This window comes from Pseudopodoces humilis, chromosome 3 (assembly GCF_049639895.1).
Source record: "Pseudopodoces humilis isolate 2021_Gansu_Grassland_sample_001 chromosome 3, ASM4963989v1, whole genome shotgun sequence".
Taxonomy (NCBI): domain Eukaryota; kingdom Metazoa; phylum Chordata; class Aves; order Passeriformes; family Paridae; genus Pseudopodoces; species Pseudopodoces humilis.
Window position 1 is genome coordinate 9621251 of NC_142202.1, and position 26535 is coordinate 9647785.

The window sequence follows — 26535 nt, forward strand, 5'->3', positions numbered from 1 at the left end:
TAAAATCACGGTTGTTTTTAAAGACCAACTTCTTTAATGATACATACCAGTGTTATACTAAGCTTATAAAATAAAGTTGTCTGCATGTAAATACAAGAGAAACATTAAGAAATCAATAGTGATCAGGACAGGGACTTCGATTCCTGTACAAATTTAGAAACTCAAGAGAAGATAAATTAACATACATGGCTGTGACAATATGAACATAGGTGTAGTCAACGTGATCCATTTATTGAAAAAAGAGGGCAGATCAAAGATTAAGATATTAACAGGAGATCCAGTCTTAAATGGGATGTGAAAAAGCAAACACCACACGTGGCTACTGAGGCATTTTTCTCAAGTATTGGATTCTTTGGGCAAGTCTGGAACATGGATGATTCCCACTCTCACGATACGGAAATGGAGGTATTGACAGCCTTACCCCAGTACCTCGACATACAACTGGGATAGGACATCCCACTTGTAGTTTGGGGGGGGTTGAAGAGGGCTACAGGTTGTGAGCACATGAAATACAGGGTTTTAAGAGCCTGTTTAGCAGTAGTGAAACTTTTGGTTTTCAACTGTGCCTTCCTAAAACGTCACAGGAGTTGCCAACCATGTTGTCCCACATGTATTGCTTCACAGCTTTATTTCTGCAGTTACAAGCAATTCAAAACTACTGAATGGTCGAGGCGAGCCTCTGAACTTCTTATCAAAGAAGATCTGTCCATCTTCCCGCAAGACAAACAGTATTGCACTTCAAGGTTATATTAACTGAGTTACAGAATCTCTTTAAGGACTGAAGCATTACTTACGCACATCCATGGCGCTTATGTGGCTGCTTAAAGATAAGCAAGAGAAAATTTTAAATTAATACTGCAGGGTACTGTGAAGATGACAAAGCATAGGCCCTCTGTGTACTTAGATTTCTAATGCTTAAAAGGTTCTTCCACGGTGAGGCTGGTTTGGCGCTGCAGCCCCAGCCCTGACCGTGCCCTCTCCTGGACTCAGTGGTCCAGGATCCGCAGGTTGCCAGATACGATTTTGTTCTCTAGTAGAGCTCCAGCTGGGATGTCAATCCTGTCACCATGGTTTGCAATGATGATGACTGTTCCCTGCGGTTACAGAAAAGAAAACAAGGTTCAGAAACCTGTTACCTGTTGATGTGGAAAGAGAGAAGAGGTGGTGTGGAGGAGCAGTCAGGTGTCAGCTGTACCACAGCCAGCACCTGAGTGCATTCAGTTGTATTTGGGGGTCTTTTCCCCCCAGAACAAGTTTTTAAACAAGCATTACTGGGAACCTCTGTAATTACCATACTAGAGCCTGTCTGCCTACAAGCAGGACTGGTAACTTACTGAAGACATGGTTGCTCTAAGGGCTCTTACCATGTCTGCTTGCTTTGAAGTGGAAAAACGTTACTCCCACCCCTGGGTGTGGGAGCCTTCCCAGGAAGGCTCCTGTTCCAACTGAACAGCAAAAGCATGGACAGAGGGACAGCTCAGAGCCCACAGCCTGTGCCAGGTGATGCAGCACCACCTTCCAGCCCTGTCCCCTGCCAGACTGCCCTAGAGAACTGCAGGTGCTGCCAGGACTGGCACGATCTTAAGGAAGAATTTGAGAAACAAATTTGCTCAGCTCCTAATTTACTAATAAATCAAGAACCCCAAAGCGATGCAAAAGGGCCTGAAAAGGTGTGGTAAGGCCAGCCTGGGAAGGGAGGTGGGAACTGAGTCCCAGAGTGCTCCTATGGACTCTGTACAGGCACTGCCTCAGGATCAATTGCCAAGGAGCAGACATCAGTCATGTTTATTGCAGCGGCATCCCCACTGCACACTCACCTTTAATGAAACGTTCTTCCCAAATGTAACATCACCTGAAACCGTGAGATGATCCAGCTCCAGCATATCTGGAATACTTTCAAACCTTCGCAGGTAATCTTGAACCTTTTGGAAAGCGGAAATAACAGAGACAGTTTTAAAGCCATCTGTGGATAAAGACGAGCGTGGGAGGAACCTCTTGAAGGCTCTTCAGGAACCTCCCTGTAACCTACATCCGACTCAATATAAAAGTTGCTACTTTGTAACTGTGATTTCCTTCAGAAACAAGTGTGAGGAGCGGTAGGGGGCTGCCAGCTCACCTCCCATTGCTCAGCTGAGGGGTGCAGGAGCACCCAACATGCACAGGAACTATCTCTATTTACAAAGAGCAAAAGGGAAGGCCCAGGTGGGCAAAGGTAGATAAGGCAAACCTCACTTTTCACTCTTTATTGCTATGAACTGTATCTTTATTCAAAGAGGTGAACACCAGGTGTTTACCTTTGTGAAGGAGCTTCCCAGTTTGACAAGAGGCACTGTTGGGAATTCGCGCTTCTCGCTCATCGTTAGAGACCCCGCGTTAAGGCTGTACAAATTGGACATCACGAGCAAGAGATCCGAGGTGGTCTTCACAGGCAGGAAACGACTACGAGGTACGTTTATCCCCAGAGAGTTCTCAAAACTCTTGATAGCAGCACCAACTGCGGTCTCCAGCTGGATAACATTCAAGCCTCCATCCAGAGTCTGGAAGAGAAAACTCACGTGAACACATGGAGCAGGTCCTGGTGCTCAGAACTGGAGCCCAACGTCAGCCAGAGCTCCACCCTCACCCCCAGTCTGGCTCTGAGACACAGCAGTACCTGTTACCCACCCAGAAACTAAAGGTTTGTTTGGGTCAACATCCTGTAAACCCTTGCCAGCTGATTGATTACCTTTGGGTTAACAATGATCTCCATGTCAATGGCGTTTTTCTCTTGCAGCCTTTTAATTGCAGACAGAGCAATCCACAAATTGTTGGTATTGAATATTTTGAATTTCGACACAGACTTGAATTCATCCACGTGTGCTTTAGGGACCTGAGCTATCTCCACCAGCCTCAGCTTATTCTCATACTGCGTCAGCGTGCCACCCTGCAAGGGGCAAATGAGAGGGTTTAAGTCCTGTTCATGAGAATCCAGAGAAATCCTGCCCTCAACACAGGCAGATGCACTGGTCTGCTGGCATTTGAAGTTGAACCCCAGAGAAAACACATTTCTTGTTTTTAGTAACCAGCTACCAGGTTACTAATTATAGAGCATGTTTAAAGTACAGTCAGGACCGTCCAACGATCATATTTCAGCACTCCAAGACAGTTAATTCCTTTAATGAAGGTTGTTGAGAATATTTTGCAAATGTTGCTGTTGTCAAAAATCACCCTCAGCGGTACTTTGTTAGATGATGGAGCAAAAGCTAAATTAAATCTAAGTACTCCTATAGTGCACTGCTGTGCTTTTATAGGGCTAAGTCAGAGCTTTCCCAATGAATACAGAGAAAATCCAAATCCACATTCTCACATATGAAAGAAGAGAGGAAGAGCACAGTTGCAGGACAAATTACTGCAGGCTACAAGTATTTGATACACGTCATAAACCTCTGAGAAGTGTCACTCCTGGACTTTGTACAAAGCTGGGGTTAGGGCAGGAGCAGATGGGCAGCTGTGCCACACAGAGCTGTGCAATGCAGGGCTGGGAAGTGGCTCGGGCAGTTTTGTGAGACACAACTGCTGCATCCCAGCCCTCAGTGCTGTTTTCAAGCTTCTGCCCCTGTGTATGTGACAGGTTAGAGAAGGTGCAGAGGTTGTGACCTGCACCCTGCACAAATCACTTGTGCTTCCAGTCCAGCCCAGACTGTCCTTGTCTGCTGCTGCCCAGAACACAGATCAAATCTGTTCCGTGCATTAGAACTTCCTAAACTTGCTGATTTTGTGCATCTCCAATTAGATCCGAGTTGATGTGTTAAATGGTGCCTAAAATAGCTATGGGGAGACTGGGTGTATGTCTGAATCCATGGATTCACAGGAGGCTAGAGATGGCCACCAACACACGCAGACTCTCACCCATCTCCCTTTACCTTCACATCCGCCCGGGTTTTGTTTGTGACTTCCATGACAAATTCGCAGCGTTTTCCATTGGGTGGGTTCATGAGGTGGTTAAGAATGTAAAGGTCCACAGTGGCACCCAAATTATCTATATTGGACACAAAAATATATTCCTTCCCCTCTGCAATGAGGTTGTCCAGCAGCCCAGAGTTGTAGAAGCTGGCGTAGATGTCTCCATGGCCTGGAGGGTACCAGCACTCTGTGTTCTCTCCTGAGTAAGAGACATCCTTGGCTATTGGCAGCAGAGTTTCCTTGTTGATTCTGGGATACCTGTGAGGACAATGGCTCTTGTTACGTTCTCACCAGCGTCAGACTAGCATAAAATAAAAATACTACTGTTAAGGTGCAGTTCCATGTGCTTCTGGAGGCGTACTTTTCCTGGTTATTCTGAACTGGAAGATTCACCCAAATTCTGAGCTGTCACTGAGAAGCTACAGAATGCAATCTGTCTACTCAAGGATTTACAGCTGCAGTTCTCAGGCCACACTGCAAACCAACTTTCCTCTGACAGGCAGGTTCAGAGCATATCAAACACACCTTTGACCCCAGCTGCCACCTGGATTAGAGTTTGTTCTTCGGAAGGAACCATGGTCTGTCTCCCTCCAGAGCCCAAGGCTACTAACAGCAAATTCAGGAATCAAGTGGCCAGCATCCAGTACACCACTATTTGTACATTTCATGGAAACTGGAGCCCACACACCCCCCTCTCCCCAATTTTAGTACATTGCCCTTGACCCTGCCCAACCCCCTGATGTCTCCATGAAGCCCAAAAGAGACTGAACATGGGTACAGAAGACACCACTGCTGGCCCAGTACCTCTAACTCAAATCCCACCCCATTTGGAACATGGAGAAACAAGCTAGTTTTTCCTTCTACCCCAAGTGGAGAAGTCTTTTGATACCTGCTTTGATTAAAAGTGTATATCTTCACACGGCTGTGACTGTATTTCTGCAGGATTTTCTTTGTGTCGTCATCCGTGTTGAAGGAATTCATGAGAACCAGAGGAACATCGGTGTTGTAGGATTTGTTTAAATGCTGAGATGGGAAATAAATGGTAAATTCAGCATGTATTATTAGCTTTAACTCCTGACACCTGAGATTTTGGGAGAAAGAAATCAGGTGAAACAGACTGGAAATAATGAATGCATGGGAAAAAGAAAAGATGCACTTGTGCTACAGAAAGGATAATAAATCAGGTAAAGGAAAATATATCCTTGTTAGTTGTAAAGATAAGACCCACACTAATTAATGCATCTTTAGTGAATCTTTGTTTTTAAACCTGCATTAAAGTTTAAAATTTGAAACCACAGTGCCACAAGATGATAATTTTAAGTTTTAGCTACTGTTGATTACAAAAGGCATGTTTTCCATCAAATTGTTGCAGTTTGTCAAGGTGACATTTCCACACTGTCTCTGCACAGGAAGCACTTCCAAGTTTTCTTGGCAGACTGAGAGATGGACAATTGTATCAAGAGCACATAATAAATGAAACGTCACCATGTTAATTATTTGGGAATCTATGGCATGGAGCCGAAATACATAAGATCATTTCCACGTGCACAACAAAGGCAAAAAAATCAGAGATCATAGCAGTTCCACCAAAAATAGAAGGTGCAGAGGGGAAAAGAAAAAGACATTTGAGTGAGTTTTAAGCTTTCTGTATCAGCTCACCCTCCTCTGCTGAAGCATTTGGGATCATTACACTTTGGTGGAGTCAGAGACTTCCACAGTGATGCTTTGGAAGAAGGACTGCATCAGTGGGATGTAAATTTGAGTTTGCCATAGAACCATCTAACACACACGGGAGAGCCACTCCAAACATCACACTGAGGCAAAAACTGTTGGCACTCCAGAAACCATGGAGCAGGCACACCCCACCTCCTACTCTAATAACTGTCTTCATTATCTGCTGGAAGAGGAATATTCAGCATTAAAAACATAAGCCAAAATGTCCTCTCCCAACACCAGCAGCTGTTATTTTCTTTTGCTCTTAAATTGTGGCCTGACTGGAGGGGGAGAGGGGCCATCCTATGGGACAGTGAGTTAGATGGAGAGGAAAATGCCAGCAACCTCTTCCCGCACAGGAGTTTAAATGCATCAAGGAACTTGGAGCTGGTGTGGAAAGCTTTGTTCTACTGCACATAAAAAAACTCTTTTCTGAAAAGATAAACTTGCAGCTGGAGGAGTCAGAAACAAGCCCAGAGTTACCCAGGCCAGACAAGCTCTACAGTGTGACTGCTTGTGTTCCTGGACACGATCCCCCTGTCCAGGCTGGTGTGCACAGGCTGGATCACAGCTTGTGCTGACACACGTGGGGGCACCGAGTTCAATCCCTGACTGCACCGTCCCTTCCGTGTCTGCTCTTCGCAAAGGAATTCTCCACTTCACCCCAGCACCGTGACCAGGCCTCGTCTCCCTCTCCTCTTTCTTTTGGCAAGCCTCCACCTGATCCCTCTGAACAAGCCATGCAGGAGCAGCTCAGTGTGTGCTGCCTCCTCCAACGCAGCGAGCAAAGCTCAGCCCACGTTACCTCGATCTGCTGCACCGTCAGGTCCAGGAAGGTGTTCTCGTTCCGCACCCCAATGAGGCTCTTGGGGCCTTTGCAGCCCATGCTTGTGCCCAAGCCACCATTGAGCTTCACCACCACCAGCTTGTTCAAGACAGAAGCAATGTTATCAGGCAGGCCTCTGGCCTTGATCTTCTCATAGGGCTGGATCTGGGAAAACAAATGAACAAAAAAAAAAAACCAACCCAAAAAAACAGTAGTCAGACATTCAGAAAGAAACTGCTTTCTCCTAAAAACTTTCAAAACTTACAATCTGGTGATAAAACCCACATTTATTCACATGCCTTATGACACTAAAGAACATCTGCAAAGTGAGTCTACAATAACTGATTTGTTATGATACAAATAACCTGGGTTTGTTACTACAATAACCTCTTTTCTCAAGAGGTTCTATAGACTTTGTGACACCATGCACCACCAACTTCATTCAGATGAGAAGAAGTCAGGCCAGTTATGCCACTTGTCACAACCCTGTTCCTGCCCTGCAGAAGGGGAGGGGGTTTCCTTGGAACCATCTAACACTGCCCCTCTGCCCTTTCAGTCAGGCCACAATTTAAAAATCAGGCTCAACATGCAAGGCATATAACCTTCCTTCCCTGAGCAGCTTAGACTCATAGATTTTTTTAATTTTTTTTTTTGGCACTCTGAGGTTGTCAAAGGCAAGATTCTTGGGAAAATGTTGGTTCTTTAACTCTGTCTAAACTGATTCTTATTCCAGCCACTACTCTGACACAATTCATTTCTCCCGACAGCATGATACAAAGTGGAAGAGTTTCCAGTTCTTATTCTGCTGTTTTCAGAATGTGTTCATCCAGCTCATAATACACCTTACAGGAGTCCTCTACCTCACTGACAGCTGTTTCCTACAGGTTTCAGAACAGCCTGGGGCTCATGAGGAGAGCAAAGCCAGGCTCATGATGACAGTATGCCTCACATTAAGTACTGCTGGCCCCTAATTCAAAGCACCTAAGTCAAAGAAATAATGGTAACAATGCCACAGTAAGAATCGTGCCAAAACTGTTAGAGCAGAATAAATACAATTATCCTTTAGCCTACCCTTCTAGAGATTTTCTTTTGATGAAAAGCCCTGGTGTTCCAGTGCTGTAGCATTCTAGCTGCTAGAAAATTACTTTAATTCTGATAAGGGGTGTGTGTAAGATCCACAACTGGTTTCTAAAAACAAATACATACAGAGTAGTTTTCAGAGCTGTGTTTGCTTTGGGCAAGGGCTGGAGTTCAAATGGAAATTCACGCTGCCCTGGAACAAGAGCCGTATTTCTTACTGGGATATGCGGGGGTAGAGAGGAGGCTTGCACAACTCCAGCATTCCGGGACACCACCGGCAGCAGATCAGGGCAGATCCCTCACATTAGGGAAATTCTGCCTGATGGGATCTGGAAAGCCTCTAGGATTGTACTGCAAGGTAAGAGAACTCCACGTGGAGGCCAGAAAGCAGCACCACAATCACTGCCCTCTCATGGGGACACAGGCAGGAGCTTCCTTCCAAACTGCCAGGAACTTTTCAGGAACAGAAGTGCACAAAATGCAGACTCTTGCTGTGCTTTGTCAACAACAGAGATTATGTTCAGACTGAAACACCCTGAAAAACAACTGCTCATTAACAACAGGATGATAAATCCAGGGTTTAATGGCTTGGAGGTACATCAGGAAGCTCAATGAACATTCTGCCACCAGCAGGACCTAGACAGATTTACTGCTTCCCATCCACTCCAAGGGCAGTAACACCCTGCATTAGACTTGTACATGGATTAAAAACATTTCATCTTGAACTTTAGCTGGGTGGGATGTGAGTCACATCCATGATGTTTTGACACTGTCTGAACATCCAAAAAATTATCTCAACTTTCAAGTCTCACTATGTTCTTCTTGCATCACTCATAAAAAGCAGAAAGTCTGACACCCAGTTCAGGGCCAGACTGCCTCAAAAATCATTTGCTTTTGCTAAAGTGCCAACTACCTTTTGATGCTTTTGCTATCATGCCTGAAACCAGCTTGTGCATTCAGAGTAAAAGTTGTGAAGAAGGTAGCAGCTCCATCAAGGACTCAGTTCACTGGAGGCTGCACCAGTTACAACACAAAATTTATGACTCAGCCTCACTAAATGTTTCAGTTTCCTCTGGCACAGGCATTGGAAACGTCAACTTGGCAACAAAGCCCTGGATCTTGAAGGGTCTTTAATTCAGAGAATAACAAAAAGTCAAGTTCCATCAGGAATGCTGCAGCACCAGGACTGCTGGATGGGAGCGCTATCAACAACAGTTCCAGCCATGTGCAGGCACCAATATGCACAGCTACCTCATCACCCACAAGCTTATACACAACTGGAGAAGCACTCCACAGCAATAAAAATCAATTCTTGCTCGAAGGGGTTGGAACAGTGTGCTTGACAAGTGCGTGATGATGGGGAAATGCTTCAGGAAAAGCCAGGGACAGGAATGACATGTCTTACAATGCACGGCTGCAGTGTTACTCGCTTGGGACACGTCTGGCAGCCCTGCTTTGGGACTGCTCTAAGATGACATATGCAGCTTCTTTTGTTTTGCAGCCAATGTCACAGAAGTGATTTCTTGGAACAGCCTGGATGAGGCAACGTTGGGAGTTTGACTAACAGATTCCAGCAGCCCACTCCTACTGCAAGGAGGCTTGCAAGAGTTTGTCAGAGACAGACAAAATGAGCATCGGGGCTGTCATCGTGGGCAGAGCGGAAAGGAGGACGCCCCTGGGAGTAAATATGTACTTACAGTTCGAGGAAACATTTACTCAGCACCGAGGGACAGTTCTAGAAATAGCACCAAATGAAGAGGTCTCTGCCCTCATGAGACCCCACCTGCAGGGCTGCACCCAGGTCTGGAGTCCTCAGCACAGGAAATCTGTGGGCCTGTTAGAGCAGTGCTGAGGGGAGCCACAAAGGTGATCAGAGAGAGAACAGCCCTCCTGCAAAGTCAGGGTGAGAGAGCTGGGGTGGTCAGCCTGGAGAGGAAGAGGCTGTGGGAGACCCTACAGCAGCCTTCCAGCACCTGGAGGGGGCTTACAGAGGAAGAGAGATTTCTTACACAAGGCTGATAAGGATAGAAGGGGAATAGTTTCCAACTACAAGAGGAGAGATTTATATCAGAACTTAGGAAGAAGTTCCAGAGGAACAGGTCAGCCAGAGAAGCTGTGGCTGCCCCATACCTGGACAGGTTCAAGGCCAGGTTGGATGGGGCTTGGAGCAATCTGGTCTAGTGGAAAGTGTCCCTGCCCATGGCAGGGGTGTGGGACAAGACGATTTTTAAGCTCCCTTCCAAACCATTACATGATTCTAGATGACGGAAGATTAAGAAGATATTTAGCTTTTGAGTAAGGGCATAACATTCATTCTTTTCCTTCATGATATAGTTCACTGAGGTGACAACCTGAGTTGCAGACAAGAATCCAACCACTGGGGAAGAAAAAAACAAAGGCTCTAGTAGACAAGCTCCTTTCACACTCACATTGCTTCAGATGCTCTCTTTACATCCCAGATGAGGTTTTGCATTGCTGTTCTGAGGTTAACTTGATCACTGCAGTTCTCTCAGAGGCCTCCCAGCAGGACTTTGCTATTGCTTCCAATTCAAACAAACAGATCGCTGTAATCTACATGGAGGGGATTAAGTTACACTTGCCATGTCCACATTCTTTACCTCCTCTCCCTGTTAACTGGCACTCTCAGTGTACTTTCTTCTCTGGAGACTGTAACAGTTATGGGTCCTAACTACGCGAGCTAGCACTGCAAGCCTTTGGACATATTGAAAGCAAAGCATCTGGAAGGAAAAAACAAGTCAGAGGTTTACCAATATACTGTGAAATGGGTTCAATCTTCTGTTACTGTCATCAGTATAAGTTGTTACACTGTGAAAATGTGGAGGTCAGGGAAGAAATCCCCCATTGCAGAGAAAACCAGGAATACTACAAAGCAATAATTTCTGTTCTGTTTTACTGACAGGAGCCTTTACTTGTCTTCAGGAAGAAGCAGAAGCTTCATTCAGAGAACAAATACAACACATAACACACTAGACCAGGAATTCTGCGCAACAGGATCCCTTGGCACTGGGCAGAAGCCTGAAACACTCTTCCCCACCTAAAAGACAAAGCCCATAAATCCAATAAACTATTCATGAACTCTTTTTTAAGCTGCTAAATAAATAAAAAAAAAAAATCAAGAAACCCACACTCTGGCAGATTTTTGGTGTGCCTCTGTTTACAGATACACACGTATGTCTGTGTGTTTATACACACAGAGGCACATCGATGCCTCAACATATGCTTTTTGCTCTACTAGGGATCAGCTGAAGATTATACTTGCCAGAATTCCCAGCAGCAAAGCAATTCTCCAAAACAATCACAGGCAAATAAATTCACACTGCAGAGAATTTGGTGCTTTCTAGGCCATGATCCTTGCAGTGTGAGATTCTCCAAGCAGCCAAGCATCCCACCACCTCATAAAACAAGGTCATCCCTTCAGGCAATTATAAATCACTTGCAATTATAAATCACTTGCAAGATTACCAGCAAACACTTCTATACACCAACCCCTGTGCTGTTCTAACAAGAGCAGGCGGAGGATATGCTCTGAGGTTTTATAGCTAGGGAAAGAAAATTCAATTGGAACTGAACAGAAGCACTCAGACAAAATATGCTGAGTGAAATATCCATTCACAGATGGATACCTGTCCCAAAGAACTCTGTACTGCAGCTCTTCAAAAGTTATCCCTCTTTACCCCTTCTAAAAGCTCATACTGTTCTTACCCATACTAACTAGACTAGTAATTCTGAAATTCTGGTCTTCAGGAAATCAACTTTTATTTAATAATTCCACAAGTCATATTCCTCAGCAAAGAAAAATCTGGGAGAAGGTCCCTTGGAATGTGTCTTATGAGGAACCCTTTCCACTTTCCACAGAATGTCCCTGACAAAAGGAGGGAGTGGATACAGCAGGGAGAGAGATATAAATCTTATGGGCAGCAAAAAGGAGAAAAACAAAATAAAGAAATTTCACTTTGCTCTCAGTTTTCATAAGCACTCAAACCCACCTCCTGTCAGATCAAGAAATCCAAGTATCCCTAAAGAAAGAGGTATTTACTGTGAAGTGAAGAAGGCATGGGAGGAAGTCTGTTTGCAGGTATTTTGCCGTAACTCTCTTCTGTGGCACTTATCAAGCATGATCACTTGACTTAAGAGTTCATGCTAGGAAGCAAAATTTCATTTACTATCATGCATGCATCTCATCAGACCAGAAATGATCTGATTTTGCAGAATTCTTACCTTTCTCTCTCATCAAAAGTTGCTACAGGGACACATTTGAGAATGAGCAGCACAGGCCATAAGGAAAAAGAGAGATACTCTTTCTAATCCTGCCCTTCTCCACTCAGCCCTCTGGCCTTAAGCTAGACCTTTCTCTCAGTTCTTTTTTAGCAGCTTGCCATGCCTGGGAATATGGCCCCAGTCTACTTCAGAGCCTTACCACAACCTCCAGTTTGACATCTGCTCCAGATGTCCTACCTGGGTACTTCCAGACTTTTACAGAACTTCTAAGTTTTTCCACTGAAGGTGTGCAAAACTTGAAAAATAGACAACAGCTCTTCCTCTCCACAAAGCAGCCATTCACCTGCATCAAATTTCTGTAATTTAATCCCAGGCCTTCTCTTGGCACAGGGAACAGTTTATCCCTTTGATTGTCCTAACTACCTTCTTACATATTTAAAAGACCTATCGCCCCTCCCCAGAGTCTCAGCCCCCCTACACTGAAAGAAATCCCCTTTTCTTCAGCCTTCCTTGTAAGTCATCTTATCTAGAACTCCAATTTCCCACCCTGGCCTCTTCATTGAGGGCAGACTTCTCTCCCCAGAGCAACACTCCATTCAGTGTTACAGTACAGAAAAGAGAGACATCACATGTTTTTGAAGTTAAAAGAAAACACTCAACCTTGGAAAAACCCTAGACTTGCTCTAAAACAGCATCATTCTTCAACGCTTTATAGAGCGGCCCTGCATCTGTTCTGGAAGTAACTGGACAGCCTGCCTTTCATGGGAAACAGAGCCTCGATTGAGGCACACAGAGAGCCTCAGAGAAACCACAGGCCTGGGAGCACACAGAACTCCTGCAATATGCCAAGATAGCTACGCTGGGAAAAGCAAGGATTTGTAGCACGGCTACACCATTCGTTACACAAGAGTCAAAGGACAGCCTAAGGCCACTGATGAATCAATAAAATGAGGTTAGGTTTAATAGGAAGTATTTATTTCAATACTAAACAGTGCTGAAAAAATACATAGTGCTTTTTCACAGCAGTGGCTCAAATTGCATGTTATAAGTTACAACAACATGACAACATTAGAAAATCAGGCTCCACAACCCCTCACAGTCAACTCCTTGTTTCAGATCCCTCACTTCTGCTGAACTGCTGCGGGTTACAGAAGTTGCTAAATGAGCTCTATTACCCAGCCCACTTGCCATATGTCCCTTTCAAATTATTAAACATAAAGGATTGCTGGAAACAGTCTCATCTGAGACGTGCAACCTTCTCCTACGGGCAGGAGGGAAATGGGAACAACAACAGTCCTCCCTGCTTCCCCTCTAACACAAGTTTACTCCAGAGAAGGTACCAAATGGTGAGGTGGCATCTGTCCCATTTTGTTCCCCTGCTCCCAGAGCAGCTAACAAAATAATACCAAAGAACTTGACACATATGTTAAGCAGAACCTGATGTTCAGGAAGACATACAACATATGTCAACAAATAATTATTTCTCAGTTAGAACCCCAAGTGCTGTCCTACGTGGTTTTATAGAACCACGGCAGAGAGACACATTTGATGGGTGAATACATCATTTATCTTAACTAGCAATGATCAGTTTTATTTTCCTTACAAACTGTCACTTAATCACAACTTACAGAATCTTCTGGAGGTCTCTGAATCTTCCCCCAGTCTACAGATGGTCCCTTTTCTTGTAGGAATCTATGAAATAGCTTCTTAAATCCTTCCAGGTCCTTTTTAGTATGCTACAAAGAAGAAATGCATTAGTTAATGCTGGTATTCAATGCACACCTACTCAATCACAGAAGCATTTCTACAAATTGTTGTACAGTCTGTTCACGAGAGTAATTTCATTAGCACTGACGGAGACATGCTGAACTTTAGGTACAGTTCCAGAAGTTACCAAAATCTCATTTTCACTAAAACTCAGAATACAAAATTAACTTGGATATTCCACAACAAGTCTTTTGTCAAAATCATAACCATTACAATTTGGCCCAACATTTAAGATGACAGCTTTACCCTCCCTTTCTGTAATCCACTGTAGATTACACACAACCTTTAATAACTAAAGATGATTAAGCACTTAATAACTCTGTCACCCAGTCTAAAGGGAACTGAAAGTCTCCTACTGACATTGTATCCTGGCTACTCTTCCACACAGGATCAGAGCACATCCTAAAAATAAGGATTTATCTCCTTTCTGAGATATGTCCTGCATCCCATTCCTCATGCTCTGAGTACATCCACTCCGTGCTCCTTACCTCTATCTCATTTGAGTGTGCAGTTGCAAGTATCTTATCGAGTTCCACTTTCATTGAATACTCCAGCTCCTGCCGAATGACTTCCTGAAACTGTGAGGAGCCAGCTTGAGACATTGCTTTGCTGAAATCTTGAATAAAAATAAAATAAAATAAATTTTTAAAAAATAGCTTATTTAGATTACAAATAGCCTTCTATTTTATTTTAAAAGACTGATAAACTCATAAAATCTAGTCTTGTTTTGTCACTGTGCTAGCATTCCAGGAATCTAAAGCTTTTGTTCCTAGTTACTTGGGGAACAGATCTTAAACTGGGCCCAAAGAATAATGACCCTTCTTGCAAAACTCAAAAGTACACCCAAAGGCCAATGGTCCATCTCAAGAAGTATCCAAAAATCTGCAACACCGCACTTTTTTGCTAGAGAAGTCACATCCTACCGCATCAACACACTTTAGCAAGTAGAAATGTGAAAAAGAAGAATTTTCTTAGTGAAAAGTTATGTAGAACATTGTGATTGAAGGTATGCCTCTGTTCCACAAGCAAATAAAAACATATGCTTTAATTATTTATACAGTGCACTTTCACAGGATCTTCTGTTTGTTCCAGTAAACATTCCCTTACTTTGTCATGAGTATTTTCACACGACAGCATGCACTTCAGTTACTAAGCAACCTAGAAAATTGGGCTGTCTATCACTTCAGCATTTGTTTTGTTTTTGAAAGTGATAAACTCCACAAACGTGAAAAAGAGTAAATACACAAATATTTTATCATGTCCACCCTGCAGAAAGAACTGGGAGAGAACACGACTTTATTTTCCAACAGAAAGCATTGGAAGCAAGTGTATTCTCAAAAGACATTCTGAGTATGTTCTCTAAAGACCTCAGTTAATTTAATTACTGCCAAATCCCTTGAGTGATCACTTCCCTGTAACAGAGGGAGTGATGTATTGCCAAATATAGCTGGATTTTAGAAACACCCTGAATACTAGTGCAAAAAAGGGACAGAAGAGAACTTTACAAGTGAACAGAGCAACACTGACAGAAAACATTGTTAGAAGAGGAACCTGCATTTAAAGTCTACTTACTGAGAACATGCATTAAAAGGCTCTTCTATTGAGAATGTCTAAGGAAGCCAAAGATGGCTCATTTTAATGCAATTTTGATTTTATTTTCTTTTTCTAAGCAAAGTATTCCACAGCCTCAGCCTCAGTGACAGTATCTAATCCTTGCTTTGAAGCCCACAGAAGCCATTTTCCTGACTGCACTGTTTTGCAGGTAGGGGAGGGAGAAAAAAAAGACAGACAAGTGCTGCAGTGCACATAGTATGTGTGGTGCAACACGGGAAAACGCCAGCTCAAGATGAACAGTACACTGAACAACAGGTCCTTTTTTTAATCAAATGCTTTATTTAGTAGTAAAAGCAGGTAAGAGTTGAAAGCCTGTTAGGCATATCCTTCCAGGTCAAATGTGTAAAAACACAGGCAGCTCTCCACCAGGAAGCACTTTTTCCTACAGAAAAACAAGGAGGTCTGTACCAGCTTCATGCTTAACACCAAACTGCAACAACTACTCCCTTCACTCCTGCCCTTTGGGGTGATGCCCACCGAAACAACCACCAGGAGATGCTTTCATATGTTTCTAACCCTCCCTGCAACATGTTATAATACAGCACTTCTGCTACAGCAACAACAGTAGTCATTTCTCACCGGCCCGGAGAACATCTGAAGCTCCCAGTGTGATGTAACTCATCTCCTAAGGAGCTCTGCACATCCCAAGTCTCAGCAAAGACCTTCGGTGGTGTCATGGGATGTACTGGGGCTGAGGGAGGCACAGCCAGCCTCCCTGGGCTGCCATGTAAGTAGGAAAAGCTTGTTCTGCTCCTATTAGCCAAAAGATTTGTGTCTACCAGGAAAAAGCACTTAAGAGACTAAGCAACATCACAAACAAATCGAGATTAAAAGGCATCATAAAAGTAAATACATGACAATGTCCTAGTTTAGGGGTCTCTTCTTTTTTCTGTCATATTCTAAGCTCTTCACAAACTGAATGAGCAAACCCTAAACACATTTGATCACCAACATCCTCGCAGGAAAGCAAAGCAGACCTGTTGCTTTTTCCAACACCAGGCATCAGGCACACAGAGCAGCAGCTGGATGGGACAGCTCTTACAGAACCCCAGGCTGCCAGTGCCGTACCCTTCAGCAGCAGTGGGGGACATTTAGGCTTTACATTTAACATTTATCAACTGCTGGGACCCCAGGGCCTCATCCAGACCCAATGTGTCAGGACACAGTGGCTCGGGCAGAGCATTGCTAGTGCTGTTAGTCCAATTATTATTATTGCAGGGAAAGAGAGAGGAAGGATATGGCTGGAGTCCATAAAAACATGTGCTTGCCTGGTGCAAGAAAAGTATCTATTCTGCATAGGTAAGAATGTGAATACTGTAACTAAGAGCCGAGAAAAACAGCAAGCGACAGCTCTTGCGCTCTTAACATGCCACTGTCAGGCAGAGGCTTTGAGCATTTATCTTGGAATGACCACCAGGACTTGGGCTGCACTCTCTAAAGGCTCCCCAAAGTAGTATTGGTGCACGATATCAGCAAACTTGGCTCTAGTTGTTCCTCAGAGTTTTTGGGAAGGAGCTGGTATTCACACATCTCAGCCTACAGCCGGCAGAAAGACAACAGCAGTCCTTTAACACAAACTACAGCTGAATTTAACAGCCTAGGTGAGGATTGATTTCCCTTTTCACCCAGCAGCAACAAGGAAGTTGAAAGGCCAGTGCAACTGCATATCTGAAAGCAGTTCTTTCCTGCAGGCAGCTAAAATTTCCTAAGGCCATAATAAAAAGTAGTTACTGTACCTCTAAAAATCAGATGTGAGGCTGGGGTGACGGATAATTGCAGAAAGGGATTTCCAAGCATACATGTGGCCATAAAATCCCAAATTATGTTAAAAAAGAAATGTCTCTTCCAAGCTATTTCGCAACCAATGCCTCATATTTCAGCCTAAGCCCACTTTTATGAAACCAGTGTTCTTGAACACTCATCAGACGTAAGAAAAGGGTGGGATAAGGTAGTGGAAGACTCCTGGGGGACCTGCCCACACAGGAAATGAGCACAGACCAGAAAAGCATGACTAAATAGTTGAGACTTCGGAGAACACTGGGCTTTGCAAAGACAACCACACAGGCTATCTCATTTTAATGCTTTTGGTAGAAAGTGTTCCCCTGAGCAGCAGAGACAGGAGGGCACCTCAGTCAAGTTCATGGTGGTGTTTGACACATGGAGAACTTCACTCCAACCCTCCTGCCCCCACCCACTGTTATTTCTAGCAGGCTTTTGTGCTCTGCTCTGACTCCTAACCTGGCCCCTGCCCTCACAGCACGAGCTACAGCACACAGAAGAGCACTGGCAGGTTTATGATGCCTTATTTTATAACTGACATATGAGAAAACAAATCATGGTATATCAGAGCAAGCTAATAGAAAGGAGGACTTTGTACACTGCCAGAAAGAATATAAGGGGCAGCTCTCTTCAGGAAAACTGCACAAGAACAGAACAGCAGTCACCTCTTACTGAGGGGCTTACACATATTTCCTTTCTGCTGTCCTTCCTCTTATTCTGCATTAAAAGCAGAGAAAATGTTAAGATTGATTGATTTCGTTCATCAATCCACTCAGAAAAGAACTTCACTGCCTTGGTACGACGTGTACAAGGGAGGCGGCACAGGAGGGGCTTGTGGGACAAGTCAAGCAAGAACTTCTCTCATGAAAAAGCAGGGAATCTCTTGGGCTGAGGGTTATAAACTGTGATTACTTTTACAATCCAAGTAAGTATACAGAAAGACCTACATCAGAAAATTATTTAGGTCTCCCTGAAGCCAAACTAATGCATAAAAACCAAGAAGGGTGGCCAGTAAGTTACAACACTCAGCTAAACTTTAAAGGCTTTATCCTTGAACTCTGTGCTCAGGGTACAGAGTGAATGCCTTAACTTCCAACAATTCCACTTAAAGTTCAAGGCAATTTTTATCTCTGGCAGGGATAAAAGTCTCTTTAAATACCCACACTCTAGAGTGCCATGCTAACGAATACTACTTGGAATTTTAGAACTGAACATACCCACTCAGCCTCTACAAACATTTTCCTACTACTAGAGGCAAAATTTGCCAACACACGCTGGACTGAAGCATACGTGAAGTGAAACCTTTATGCTCTGACTCTTCTTGACGGATGAGCACATTAGCCTGAGCTAACTCAGAAATCTGCAACCCAGGAAGCTGTTCTTGCCAGCTGCACACACCAAGAGTTTAGGTGTTACAGTCAGACACAGCTAAATTTCCCAGTTTAGCAGATGATCCTCATGCTAAAAATATCACTTGACATGACAATATGTTTTAGTACTATTGACGTGACAAAAGAGTACCTAAACAGTGGATGGTTTTGGGGTTTTTTTAGAAGGCTTTCAGGATCGTCAAATCTCTGGTAATATTTTAAAAACCAGTTATGATCTTTACATAGGTTTCTACAGCATTCCGTTTCAGAAATATCAGCACTTCCCTGCAAGATGGCTACCTTTAGCAGTAGTCTGAGATAAGCCAATTCCATTTAAAAAGAACAATTAGCAATATATTTTCCTCATCAACTTCACAAGGTCTTATTAAGATAACTTTCAGAGTGGCCAGTTGAGCAACGTGCTGGAAACACTTTCCTCCTCCAGCTGCCAGCTTTCTGCCCAGGTGTCACAGGATACTCGTAGACAGGTGATGCCTTCACACAACCAGCATTGTCCAGCCCCGGACATCCACCGTGTGAGGGACAGTGATTTCCCAGAGCCTCAGTTGCCTGCAACACCCAAGTCTGTACAGAAAACGATCTACTCGTGCTCCTTCTGCAGGCAGCATTACATTTGTGGATAGGCCTGTGAGGATTTATATTAAGGAACCCTACAGGCACGTATTTCATTACAAAATAGCACACCCGTACCATGAGGAATACAGGAAAACAGGGAAAGAAAACTGCAACGGCAATGCACCAAAGTAATTTTTCTTCCCAAAATGACCTCTTGTGGGCTGGTTCCCTCCTTCACAGGGAATCCGAAACTCAGACCACGTACACACAAACGCTCACACATGCCGAGAGGAGTAAAGGAGAGCGCCGGAGCCTACCGGCATCAAAAAACACCAAAACACACTCAAGCCTCAAAAAAAAAAAAAAAAAAAGCAAAAAACAACCAAAAAAACTACGAAAATAAAGAAAAAAAAGACAAATAGCAAAGACGTTAAACCTCGGCATCCATCCTCCCGCAACTTTACCAGACGGCTTAGCGGAGAGGGGAGATCTGAGCTGACGAGGTCCCGCAGGATGCCCCAGCCCCTGGCCGTGCACAGCCCCGCCGCCCGGTCCCGCCGTGCGCCCGCAGAGCTGAACCGAGCCGGGCCGGGCCAGGCAGAGCCCAGCCGGGCCGGCCCCGCCGCCGGATCACGGACAAGGCTCCGGGGCAGCCCGGGCACATCGCAGCCCGGCTGCTGCCCCCCAGCCACCGGGAGCGCGGACCCGAAACACGGCGCAGCCCCGCGTACGCACGGCGGAGGAGCCGAGAAAAACAAAGCGCGTCAGCTTACCTTTCACGAGAGCCGACATTTTCGCGCTTTGACCAACACACAAACACTTGGGCAAACACGGAGCGCCTCGCTCGGGGGGTTCCGCCCCACGGCGGGCAGCGAAGGGCCGGAGCGCGGCTGCCGCCCCTGCGGAGGCTGCGGCGGGAGAGGCGGCGACCCCGGCCTCGCTGGGAGCCCCCGCCCGCCCGCCGCGCTGCCCCTCGGCCGAGCAGTCCCTCCCGGGCCGGCGGGCGGGCGGCGAACCCCGAGCAATTTAAATTTCATCAATGGAAGAGGCGGACCCGCGGCGCCCCGGGTTTCGCCACCCCCGACCCTCCCCTCCCCTCCCCGCCGGGCCGGGCCGCCCGCCTCCCCGGGGAGCTCTCGGCGCGGCTCCTCCCCGCTCCGGGGCGCGATGGGACGGGACAGGCCGGGCCGGGCCGGGCCGGCGCGGCCGCCCCGCGCACCGGCCGGCCCGCGCGCCCGCCAGGCCGGGGGCGGCCCCGCCCCGCCCCACCGCCGCCCCGGGCCGGGCCGCCCCGCGGGCCCCCCGCCCGGGCCGGGCGGTGCGGGCGGCGGCCGCGCCGAACCCACCTCGTCCTGCGGCACCGCGGGCGGGGGGCGGAGACCCGCGTGCCGCGCGCGCCCCCGCCCACCCCCTCCCCCCGCGGCGGGGGCGGGGCCCGCGCCCATCCCGGCGGGCCCCTCGCGCGCCGCCGCCGCCGGAAGTGGGCGGGGCCCGGGAGCCGCCCCCCGGCTCCGAGCGGCGGCGGCCGCGGGAAGCGGGGCGGGGGCGGCGGCTCCGGGAGCGCTGCACCCGCTGGAAAGGGGCCGCGGGGGAGTCTCCTCGACCCGCAGCTCCCCGGCAGGAGGCTGCAGCCGGTGGGGGATCCGGCCTCTGCTCCCGGGCAGGCAGCGGCAGGAGGAGAGGACACGGCCTCGAGCTGTTCCAGAGGAGGTTTAGGGTGGGCAGTGAGAAGAATTTCTTCACAGAAGGGGTGATTAGACATTGGAACGAGCTGCCCAGGGAGGTGGTGGTGGAGTCACACCGTCCCTGGAGGTGTTTTAGGGAAGACTGGACGTGGCACTCGGTGTCTGAATGACACCGTGGTGTTCGGTCACGGTTGGACCCGAAAGACCCCAGAGGTCTTTCCCAACCCGATTGATTCGGTGGTTCTGTTAAGTATTTCTGATTTATGGAGTGTACCGTGAGGTAGAGCATCTCCACCCATGGCTTTCCATCCCGGGTTCATGGCCACATTCAGGGCTGGGGAGCTGCCGTGCTGGTGCAGCAGCCCTGGGAAGCACACAGGTGCCAGAGGCCAAGCCTTGCTCCTGAGCTAGGCTGTGATTTCCCTCTTTGTCAGATATTTCCCCTATTTTTGCCTGAAGACGCTTCCCAGCGGTGCTTGGGCTTCCCTGTGCACTGTGGTGACACCCAGTTGTGGTAGAAACCCCTGTGACCCTGCCTGCCATAAATACCCCCAGCACCCTGCAGGTAAATCACCACCCTGGTTTTTACTTTCTCTTTGTTTTTTTTTATCAACTCTATATGGCCTTGCGATATATTCTTTTATATCAAATCATATGTAATACATCACTGAATCCTTACATCCACACAGAATCAAACTGCAGACCAGTGCCCTGTTAGCAGGAGGAGAGGGTGTGGGAATTGGCAGGGTGCTGCTGAATTCCATTTTCAAGAGGTAGATCCCTTTCCTGGGATGGGCAGGGTGGTTTTCATCCCTCCTGGATGAAGCTCCCTGTAAGTTCTCTGGGATAAACCAGGTAACCACCAGGATGAGCCAGTCCATTTGGGGGTGGGATGGCTCACCTTTGCATCTGCCTGTTTCTTTGCTTTTCAGAAAACCAAAAATGAAAATACCCTGCGAATTTTACGTCCCAATCCACTGAACCTGGGAGCATCCCTTTTCATTTTGTACTGTACAGGGCTCACTACATGCTACCTTCTTGACATCAGGGAAGATGCTCCTGGATCCACCAGGAAAAAAGTCTTGGGTTCACTGCAGTACTTCAGCAAAATCCTGATCCTTTTCTCTAGGTATTGATGGGAGCTTGCTGCTATCTTAAATGCAAGATCAGCCCCAGTCCTATTCTTCCTCTGTTCATTAAAATGCTTTGATTTAAACCTGTTGCTCTCTTTCTACAGCTCAGCTCTGCTATGATCCCACATCCAACACCTGCAAGCCAAACATAGCCTAGATCATCTCTGGATAGGACTGGGGCAACTTTTGTACAGCTGTCATTTTAAAGGATAATTACAAGCATGACTTACAGGATAATAAGCAGAGATAAAACTAATTCCAGTAACCCATCTCACTGTGGTGGAACCAGGGAAAAAAAACTCCTTTGCTGCGCTTTATGGGAGGAAGGGAACAGTCGAGACTGAGCACTGGTGCTGTCAGTCGGTGTCACTGAGGAGGTAACCAGAACGAGTCTGTCCAAAACCAGCAAAGTTTGGTAAAGCTTTTGAGCTAGATTAAACTCAGGGAGAGGTTTATCTGCTCGTGCAGCCTCCTGAATCACCAGCTGGGGATGTGCAGGGAGCGGCATCCTGGCAGCCCATCCGCCTGCACCAACATTTCGGGTTGAGTAGACAGAGGAATGTCAAAGAGAGGTCTAAATGCCCCAAATGACAAAGAACCTTTTGCTCCCCCAGTGCCTGATGTCACCATCTCAGCCAGGGCATTCAGCATCTTCCAGGAGCCCAGGGTTGCATCACAAAGGAACAACGGGATAGAGGCACCAAACCCCTGCCTGGTTTTATGCCTCATAAACAAACTGCCTCGTAAATATGCCTTGTAAATAAAATAAATAAATACAGTAGTAGTGATTTCCTTTGGTTTCATCAGCTGAGAAGCTTACACCAATGTGAGATGCTGCCAAAAGTACTGGTCCTGTCCCTGCCCTTACTCCAGCCCTTCTCCCCATCCTGGTTTTGGCTCGGCACTGTCAGTTTTTGGCTGGGCTCATTCCGGCTTGCAGGTCGATGGTGACAAGGGGAGGTGGAAAAGCTCTTCTGGAGCCACAGCATCACCCTTTGATCCCACTCATTTATTTCTTCCTTAGCCCTCCTTACGAAATTTCCCACTGAGGACATTTATTTTCCCTCTCTCCTTTTTTTTTTTTCAGCCACTTCATTTATTGCCAATGAACTGATTTGTTCAAGCTGAGAAGAGTCAGCAGATAATGGAAATATGGGTTTATGGGGAAAAGACAGTGCAAATGCCAAGGAAATATGGCTGGGAGGCAGCTGGAAAGCCAAGGTGTAAACATTTTAATTTACTGGCTAGGGAAGAATAGAAAAATCTTTGTTGTTGTTATTGTCCAAATAATATAAACGGTAACAGAGCTGCTTTATGGCCATTTCTTTGTTAGTAATATATATTTAATAGTAATATATATTTAGAGATGTATGTATAATATATGTTATATCAATACATAATACAAATACATAATATATAATATTGTAACATGTATATATGTAATGATACATATATATGTAATGATACATATATATGTAATGATATGCATATATGTAGTAATATATATATTATTTCTATATCTTATGTATATTATACACATATATTTTTCTATATTATATAAACATATCTTTACAACTTCACCTACAATATAAATCCAGGAATTTATATTATATACATATAATTCCAGGTGCATCCAGGCATCCAGCAACGTAGACATGATACACACAGGGATCCCCAAGGATGTGTGTGTGTGTATGTAATATAAACATTTATAACTTAAATGCTTCTATATATTTAATCTATATACATTTATATTATGGATGTGCTAGAAATGATACAATATTATACTATATATATATATAGTGTATCTATATATTATATACAATGTTATACAATACAATATACAGGTCTAGAAAACTTGTATAATACATATAGTTATATACTGTAATTTTTCTTTTTTTTTTTTTTTTTCTTTTTTAAATCTGAATGTTGGCCCAAAAGGACAGTGAGTGACTGGCAGCAGTAAAAGGCCACCTCTGAGCCCCCTTGGGTGGGGCACACGGGGCACGGTTGCACCTGAGCTCTGCCGGCTCCTGTTTATCCAGCAGCCGCCCGACACATTCCCGGTTGCTCCGGAGCTTTGTTTCCTGACCAACACCCATTTGCAGTATTTCCCAAACAAGCGGAGGCTCATCAGCGAGCGCCATCGCTCCCACTTCCTCTTCCAGTTGTCCCTGCGGGCTGGGGAGCAGCCGAGTTCAAGCAGTCGGTGCTCGGGCATCAGCCAGGGAGGACGTAAAGCATTAACGAGTTTAATAGCACCAAACAGATCAAAGGTTTCAAAGTGCAGCATTGAAAAATATCCCTGTGGCACCGGTCTGTGATACCCCAGGGCTTCAACATGAGGTGCAGAAACCTGTCACTGCCTTCTTCTGAATTCCTTCCTATTTAAAAAGGGATAAAAATTCACATTTCATTTCATTTTAGTTTAAGAAATGGGATTCTCCCTACCCATGCCGTGCTCACATAGCCATTGTTCAACTCCACCTGGTTCAATGCTGGAACAAAATAAAATATAAAATTAAATTAAATTAAGATAATATTTTTAATTCTATACCTTTCTCTCTGTCTCTTTTCCATGTTTAAAGCAAGGACACACATCACAGCTTTGCAGCATCAGCTGAAAGCCATTGAATCAGAAATAAGCCTGGTTGCACCTAAAAATCTCCTGTTAACAGCCTGAGCAGGGACCATCTACAGGTTTTGGGTGCTCCCCCTTGGAGCAGCAGCATTCTTGAAAAGTAACTTATCCAAAGAGGAATGGAACAGAGGCTTTGAGGGCAGGCTCTCCAGGTTTGGTGGGGGTTTAGGGGTGTTGGGAATGGCTGGAGCTGCTCAGGCCTCACAAGGGAATGGGGGTTATTTCACCCACAGATAGGCTGGACAAAAGGTCTGGAATAATTCAGGGTCTATTTTTACCTCCCTTCTTGCAGGAATTTTGTGGTGGCTGGCGCCTGGTGGCATGCCGGCACGCAAAACGCGCTCCTGGCGCAGGGCTGGGGTGTTGGGAACAACGCAGCCCTCTCTGGTCTGGAGGTGCTGAGGGAAGATAGCCAGAGGGGAAAGCAGGATTCCTATAGGTCCTGTCCTGCCAGCTGCTTCTCTGCGTGCTGGAAGCCTTTTTACTGGTTTTTCACAGAAAACAAAACCCTCCCGACAAGCCCTTATGACAAATGACAGATGAGTCTTGTCCTTATCACCACCCGGTTGTCACCCCTTCACATTTGCCCCTGGACCTATTCCCACCGCTATAATTAACAGCAAATCAGGTGTCAGCTTGCTCTGTTGGACACAGCCGTGGAAATTCTTGGCACGGTTCTCTTCCTTTCAGGGCTGGAAGCCAAGTGCTGGAGACATGGGAGAAAAAAAGCTCATTACGCCTGCAGCGGGGTGAGAGCCTTCCCCTTCCTCCCCTGCACGCCCAGGACTGGATCCAGGACCTAGTTCAGACCCATCTGTGTGCCCACCCAGCAATCCCAGGAGGATTGCTTGCAGGGCCACGCCAGGCTCATCCACCTCCCAAGGTTTGCAGGGTGGTCAGGCAGGCTCCCTGCAGCCTGGGGCACAGTGGTGGTGGACCTTGGAATGCTGGTGCTGAGGGCCTGCCCTGGAGGTCTGCAAAGAATGGGACTCAGCCCTTGCTGCACCACTGAGGCTGACTGGTGACATCAAAACTTCCTAGCCCAGAGGATTAGGGACTAACACTGCTGGTGACTCCTCCTGTGGGTTCAGTGAAACATCTCAGCAGGCTTTTGGTGCCTGCCTGGCAGCTGGAGGCAAGGGGAGAGAGATGGTTTCCAGGTCACTCCGCTTGGCCAAGTGGAGCATGAGGAGGTGTTTGAGCAGCCAGTAATTTGGTCTGAAGTGTTGGACATGCAGGAAGAAAGGACATGCACTGGGGCATGGTGAACCTGGCTATGAAAAGCACCAAACAGGTGAGTTAAGAACAAGACTGAAGGAGTTACTCTAATTTTTCAGGTTTCTCTACCAATAGACCATGGGGTTTTTCTAATGAGTCATAGATCTGCAGAAAAATAGAGGCCAGGAAGGAGCTCTAGATCGGGGACCTCTGGAGCTCTGGAGCTCCAACTCCTGCTGGATCAGGTTGCTCAGGGCCAAGGTTATCATATCCCAAGATAGATATTCCACGTCCTCATTGGGCTCCATTGTTGGATCACTCTCATGGAAAACACATTTGTTCCTGATATCCTACTGAAATTTATCTTCTTCCACCTTGTTCCCACTGCCCCTTGCATAACATCTGAGAAGAGCCTGGCTCCAACTCTGTTTCTGCTCTGGCATTCACCTTTGCTGGGCTTGCTGAGGTTCCTGATGGACCCTTTCTACGGCTGAAGTTGTCTGGTTATCACCTCTGGATTGCTCCTGTTCTCGATCACGTGGGAGAAACTTAAACTACTGACACGTCTTAGTACAAAATCTCAGATTAAGAAAACAGGAAATATCTTCAAGCAGTTAAGGGACACATGCCTAAACACACTAGTTTATGCTTCATCCAACAAGATGCAGAGAACTCTAATTTTTATTTTGAAGTTTAACAGTAAGTTCTAAAGCAAGGTTAATTTAAGGTAACATTAGAGTCTGGATGAGAAGGGAAATATATAATATTCTCACAGAACTGAGCAGCAGCAGAGGCTTAAGGTGAAAGAGAAGGTTAGCCCTTAGTTATGGGGTGGTTTAACCACAAATTAGAACAGCAGGTTTATCTGTACTAAAAATGCCCATCTCCTATCCCCACCTATCGCAAAAAATAATTTGGCTGCATACTTGCTTAACAACTACCTCCATATCTA

At 45.9% G+C, this 26535-nt stretch overlaps 1 protein-coding gene and 1 long non-coding RNA gene across 3 annotated transcripts; one reads left to right on the forward strand and one right to left on the reverse strand.

Annotated features, from left to right (window-relative positions):
* Positions 1-11: 11 nt before the first annotated feature.
* On the reverse strand, positions 12-20312 carry UGP2 (UDP-glucose pyrophosphorylase 2). 2 transcript variants are annotated; one of them, XM_014254652.2, is made up of 10 exons: positions 20253-20312; positions 14056-14183; positions 13429-13536; positions 6461-6646; positions 4832-4965; positions 3903-4200; positions 2726-2923; positions 2295-2537; positions 1818-1922; positions 12-1094 (listed from the first exon to the last, which is right to left on the reverse strand). In XM_014254652.2, exons 2-10 carry the CDS (start codon positions 14167-14169, stop codon positions 987-989), a joined length of 1494 nt encoding a protein of 497 aa, XP_014110127.1. In that variant the 5' UTR covers positions 14170-14183; positions 20253-20312; the 3' UTR covers positions 12-986. The 2 variants fall into 2 exon arrangements, with proteins under 2 accessions (XP_014110127.1, XP_005525453.2); XM_005525396.3 differs by lacking the exon at positions 20253-20312 and adding an exon at positions 19680-19897.
* Positions 20313-20450: 138 nt separating this feature from the next.
* On the forward strand, positions 20451-22502 carry LOC148184572 (uncharacterized). Its single transcript, XR_015772255.1, has 3 exons — positions 20451-20623; positions 21524-21720; positions 21829-22502. It is a non-coding gene; the product is annotated as an uncharacterized LOC148184572 (long non-coding RNA).
* Positions 22503-26535: the final 4033 nt, after the last annotated feature.